The sequence below is a fragment of the Macrotis lagotis genome, chromosome 1 (genome assembly GCF_037893015.1).
Source record: "Macrotis lagotis isolate mMagLag1 chromosome 1, bilby.v1.9.chrom.fasta, whole genome shotgun sequence".
Lineage (NCBI taxonomy): Eukaryota > Metazoa > Chordata > Mammalia > Peramelemorphia > Peramelidae > Macrotis > Macrotis lagotis.
Window position 1 is genome coordinate 170379211 of NC_133658.1, and position 6003 is coordinate 170385213.

Consider the following 6003-nt stretch of genomic DNA (forward strand, 5'->3'; position numbering starts at 1 on the left):
ATCCACAATATCTCTGAAGTATGTCTGCATCCTCTTATCTGTCATCCTGGATTGGCTCTAACATTTTCTCAGTTCTGTTCAGTTATTTTCATCTTTCCTGAGTACTCTCCAAATATGATTGCTTCATTTCATGGAAGAGAAAATGGCATTTTGATAGCCCTGACCAGTTTGGATTTAAATATGGTACCTTTTTCTAAGGAAATGTGAACTTATGCGGACTGAGAACTCAAGGGAAAGTTCAGAGAACAGTCACCCCCTCAAAAAGGAACTGGAAAACAAGAGTCAAGAGATTTTTAAGGTTATAGGGCACTGGGTTTATTCTGATTGGGTAAGAGAAGACTGAGTAATCCCTATATGGTTTGTATGTTAGTGAAACCTGAAATATACCCATGATGTATATATAATCATGTACATGGTACAGAACACATATGTGTATAGCTATATAGATATATAGATAGATATATGTATGTGTGTGTGTGTTCTCTACAAATCATTTCTGAGTTTCTATAAAAGGGTTACCAGCACCACTCACACATCTATGGAAACCTAAAATGATTCCACAAAAGATGGCAAATTATTCCCAAACTTCACAAGCAAGAACTAAGGTATGAGGTGCCCAGGGATCAGATGTAAAAATAATTTCTGAAAGGGTCAAAGCACAACTTATGGAACTTTTTGGAAATTTTCAAAAAATGAAATATAACTTTCTCACCTGTTAAGAATGGTTTAGGTGATGTCATTATTAAAGGCAAAGACTTTCTTGACCTTTCAATAATCCTTCTAAACCAAAATGATTAAATGATTTTCTATGCCTAAATTTCATTGTGGTTGTAAACTTATCTCTTTTGGAATCTGCATTAACTAGAATAGAATTTGTCAAATATGAAAGTCATCATTTCCCCTTTCTCATATGCTAATATGAATTTGGGGGAATCCTCTTTAGCCTTAAACTGTCTCTGATAAGATCAAAAATTACTGAGTCAAATACAGGTTTTCACCAGTTTTTCAAAGTCTTCTTTGCCATAAAAGATTAGACTTTGCTTAAAAAAATTAAGTACAAATTTTCAGAAACCAAATAATTAGAATATCAATTTGTATCATTATTAGACATTTCCATACACAATAATGTATGTTTTCATATTGTCAAATTTTATGCCACTGAATGTAATTTAGCTGTGACAGCAAAATAGAAAAAGAGACCAAAATTTAAGGCTATTCACTCCAAAGACAGTTTACTGTACTAGGAACACACCCGTGGCAAATTACATATCAGCAGATCAAAACTCGAATAGGAAGAATTTGAGTAAAAATATTGGATTTTTTTTTTTTAATCTTCAGTTCGAGCACTTTTTCTGTGCGGCTGGGAAATATGAGGTGGTTTTGATCACTCTGTTGGTCTTTTTTCCTTTTTAGAATTTGGTACAGTCTTTGAATATCTTTTCCAGCTTCTGTCCCAGCATCACTTTGCCACTTACTTTCAGCTTGCCAGCAAAGAAAGCCCTCTGAGGATTGGTTTTGCCCAGAACCAGCTCCATAAAAATATGGTCTGGAATAGTAAAGACAGTGTCAGGTGGGTTCCTTGCTGATCCTGAATACACTTCTCCAGATCCATTCTTCAAGTCGACTGTCCACTGGACAATGATCTTTCCATCTTTAGTAATGTCCAACTGAAATATAGCATTGACCTTCTTGACCAGTTGGCTGCCCACTTCTTTGACCCGACGACTAATTTCTTCAAATACCAAGTTACTCCGCAATTCTGTGGCTTGAATGGATTTGGATCCTGAAAGATCCTGAGCTGAATTCAGCTCTACATATTGTCCTGTACCAGAAACATCTTCAGCTGATTTGATCTTAGGCTGATTGTGGCTTCTCTTTCTTTCTTTCTTCCACATCCTTCTTTGAAGATCCTATGAATTTCTGGTTTGGTTTCTAGATAACCTTGACTAAAGTAATATTGCCAGGCCCCATTGTGACATCAGAAGTCATTTCCACTTACAGGTAATTTGGGTCCTTGTGTGCTGTGATCCTATTGGCTAAATGAATGGTTTTGGTTTTTGTTTTTTTAATGACATGGGGAAGCAAATTCCCAAGTAATTGTGAGCGAATTCATAGCCTAAACTCTTCAGGACTGGCTTGATATCATTGAAGCCACTGACTAGACCATAACATTTTAGATCATCAATGTCTAGATCATAACTTACATCTTGTCTCAGCCTTGCTGTATGGTATGCTTTATAGAATTTATTATTACTATTATTAGGAGCAATAACTTGACATTTATCTACAGCTCTGAATTTTGCAAAAAGACTTTATTTACATTGTCATCTTTATTCAATTCTCACAGCAACCCTATGAAGTATAGATACAAGGATTTTGACCATTTTACAGATGAAGAAACTGTAGCTCGAGAGAGGTTAAGTGACTTGCCCATGGTCACAATACAAGTAAATTTCAGAGGTGATCTCTATACCCAATGCTACCCTGTGTATAAAGAATTCTACCCTTGGCAATGGTCATTTCTCTGGGACTCAAAGAGTTCTTATACTTAAAAAAATTGATTTGTCATGAGTTCCCTCAATTCCTCTATTCTGCACCTCAAATTTTCTCCTTATTGTCCCCTGTTTTTCCTACATTTGATTCTTTCTCTAAAAATGGATCCATTATTTTGATGTCTTGATTATATCCCCTCATATCTGCCCTGGGAGAACTTCTTACTCTGTCTCTGTTTTTATCTCTCTCCTCTCTCTCTGTCTCTATCTCTGTCTGTCTCCTTTCTCCCTGTACTTAACTATCAGTTGATCATGTTCATTCCATTCTCTCTTTCATCTCTTACCTTTCACTACCAATTTTCTAAAATATCTGCACTCACTGACTCCACATTTTCATCAAAACCCTTACATTGGCTTATAACACAACAGCTAGGATCTCTTGAAACTGCTAAATTCATTGACTTGTTTCTCAGTTCTCATCTTCCTTCTCTGCAATTTTTGACATATCCTTTAGGATATATCACCTCCTTTAATTTTCATATCATTCCTCTTCTGGTTTGCTTCTATATGTCTGAATATATCTTTTCAGGTCCTTATTTAAGTCCTCCAAGACTCTGTTATGGATCCTTCTTCTAGTTTGTCCTATAGCAATCATCTCCTGATTGGTCTCTGCCATAGAATCCCAGGCTCTGTGTGTTGAAAGGGAACCCAGATGCCATCTGGACTAATCTGTACTGAAAAAAGGCCTATCTACAACTTTCTTGATGGAGGAATCACCATTCTCTGTCTAAATAGCTCATTGGGGTAGGTTCTGCTTACTACCTGAGACAACCCAGACAGTCTACTTGGGATAGTTTTAATTTTCCTTATAGGAAAGCTCATTCAAAAGCTCCCCACCCCCTAATTTTCACCCATTGTTGCTAGTTTTGTCCTTTGGTTCCAAGCAGAACAAATCTAATATTTCCTATTCTACATAAGAACTTTTTAAATACTTGAGTATAGTTATCATATTCCATCTTAGTCTTCCTTCTTTAGTCTAAACAGCTTCAATTCCAATACTTATAGATGATGATAGGTGATGTTTGTCCTTTGTTCTTGAAGAGGACCATGTCATCAGGGAGGTGATACCATAACAAGCACATAAATTGTATTTGAGTGAGGAGGTGTTGTGCTAAGTCACCAGCCTCATTTTCTCCTCTGGAGCCATCTGGGTCCAGTAACCAAATGTGAATTAGGATGACTAGATATGACCCTGGATGCAAGGCAATCAGGGTTAAGTGACTTGTCCAAGGTCTCACAACTAGTAAGTGTCAAGTGTCTGAGACTGGATTTGAACTCAGGTCCTCTTGACTCCAGGCCCCCCACTCTCTAGTTTATTCTTAAAATCTTGCAACAAGAAAAAATACAGTACTCCAATCTGACTAGATGTAATTACATTAAAGAGTAAAAAGTATCACAAAAGTAAGAGATTATCATCATTGTATACATTTTAACTAATTATTACTTGCTATATTTCACATGATTGATTCTTTTGTAGTCTTCCTAGAAATAAATGAAGCCTTGTACATTTAGGCCAATCAATCCATAAGTATTTGTGAGATACCCACCGATGTCCACGAGTTCACTTGGATTTTTTGATATTTACTGTTCTAAGATAAAATGTGGCAATCCCTCAGCACAGCAAATAGATTAGGGGATAGGAAGAAGGAGAGTATTGTGAAATTAAAAGATATCTTTTATTCTGAAATCATGATATTTATACAACTCCTGACTCATGAGGATCTGAGTTCAAATTTGACCTCAGACACTGACACTCACCAGGTGTGTAACCTTGGGCAAGTCACCTTACCTTGTATCCAGGGTCATCTGCAGTCTTCTTGATCCATATCTAGTCACTGGACCCAGATGGCTCTGGAGGAGAAAGTGAGCTTAATGACTTAGAACAACCACCCCCACCCAATCCAATTCATGTGCTTGTCATGCATCACCTCCCTGACATCACAGTCTTCTTCAAGAATGAAGGATCAACATCATCATAATTTTCCAATGTAAATTATTGAAAACTGAGTTAACAGCACCTGAGTCCTCCTTGCACTCTAGAGATGTCCCCAGCTGGAGATAAACCTCCATGAAGATTTTGCCTCAGAATCAAGCTTAAGTTCCATGCCAGGCTTGAATAGTTAATATAAAACAACTCAAGCACCATTTTACACATGGTTTTCCTGATCCCATCAGCTACTAGTGCCTTCCCTCCCTAACAACCTTTAATTTAACTAATTTGTATTCTTTGACTTTATTAATACCATGCCTCCCTTTCTAACAACCTTTTGTTTAACTAATTTTTGTATTTTTTGACTTTATTGATGCCATGCCTCCCTCTCTAACAACCTTTTATTTAACTAATTTTTGTATTCTTTGACTTTATTGATGCCATGCCTCCCTCTCTAACAACCTTTTATTTAACTAATTTTTGTATTCTTTGACTTTATTAATGCCATATATATATATATATATATTATATATATACATACTTGGAATAGTATATGTTGTCTTCCCCATTGGAATGCAAGCTCATTGAGGGCAGAGATTGTTTCATTCTTTGTACTTGCATTCCCTTGCCTAGGATAGTATCTGGCACAGAACAAATGTTCAATAAATACTTGTGGACTGATTAACAGAGCAGCAGAAGATTTATGCAGTTCAGTAACAAGGCTATAAGCAACACTAACTCCCTAGGAAAGTTTGCACACACCTCCTGGGTTGTTGAAGCAAAAAGAGCAGCCCACTTTCCCTAGATGATAATTTTCCCCATTTCCCCAGCCCTGACTTTGCCCACATATCACACAAGCACACACACACACACACACACACACACGAGCAAAACTATGCACACATGCACAAATATATGCATCAAGCAAAGTCTCTTCTTCTGTGAGGCTGAACCTATCCACCACCAACCTAACTGATAGCATTCACTCTTCCTTAAGTCAATAGACTAGAAAAGAAAATAGATAGGAATTATTATTTTAATTTCTAGAATGATAAATTAAGCTCCCAAGATAGCTCATTTTTTTTTCTTGCAATTGGGGTTAGGTGTCTTGCCCAAGGTCACACAGCTAGGTAATTATTAAGTATCTGAGGTCATATTTGAACTCAGGTCCTTCTGACTCCAGGGTCAATGCTCTATCTACTGTGCCACCTAGCTGCCCTCATAGTTTTAGCTGCACCTAAGATAACTCATTTTGACTTCTTCCCCTAGCATCTTAAAAAAGATCAAATCAAATCAAATCCCTGAGAGATGATGGAACATCTTTCTATTGGGGCAGTCGACCAACCATGAAGCATTTATTAGAGACCTTCTGTGTGCTAGGTCTTATGTTAGCCTCATAGGGAAAGTCAAGTCTTACCCTCACCCTCGAGAAAATTTACAATATGTGCATATAAGTTATAAACAAAATAGAGGTAGCTAGGTTTCACAATGGTTAGAGCACTGGGCTTAGATTCAGAAAGA

General features: G+C 37.0%; 1 protein-coding gene across 1 annotated transcript; it reads right to left on the reverse strand.

Moving 5' to 3' along the window:
• Positions 1 to 1205: 1205 nt before the first annotated feature.
• SCP2D1 (SCP2 sterol binding domain containing 1) lies at positions 1206 to 1941 on the reverse strand. The gene has a single exon (XM_074225739.1). It carries the CDS (start codon positions 1893 to 1895, stop codon positions 1410 to 1412), a length of 486 nt encoding a protein of 161 aa, XP_074081840.1. The 5' UTR covers positions 1896 to 1941; the 3' UTR covers positions 1206 to 1409.
• Between the last annotated feature and the right edge of the window lie 4062 nt (positions 1942 to 6003).

Bases quoted from the DNA above. Each gene is read 5' to 3' on its own strand.
- SCP2D1 (XM_074225739.1), bottom strand. From the start codon at position 1,895: ATGTGGAAGAAAGAAAGAAAGAGAAGCCACAATCAGCCTAAGATCAAA.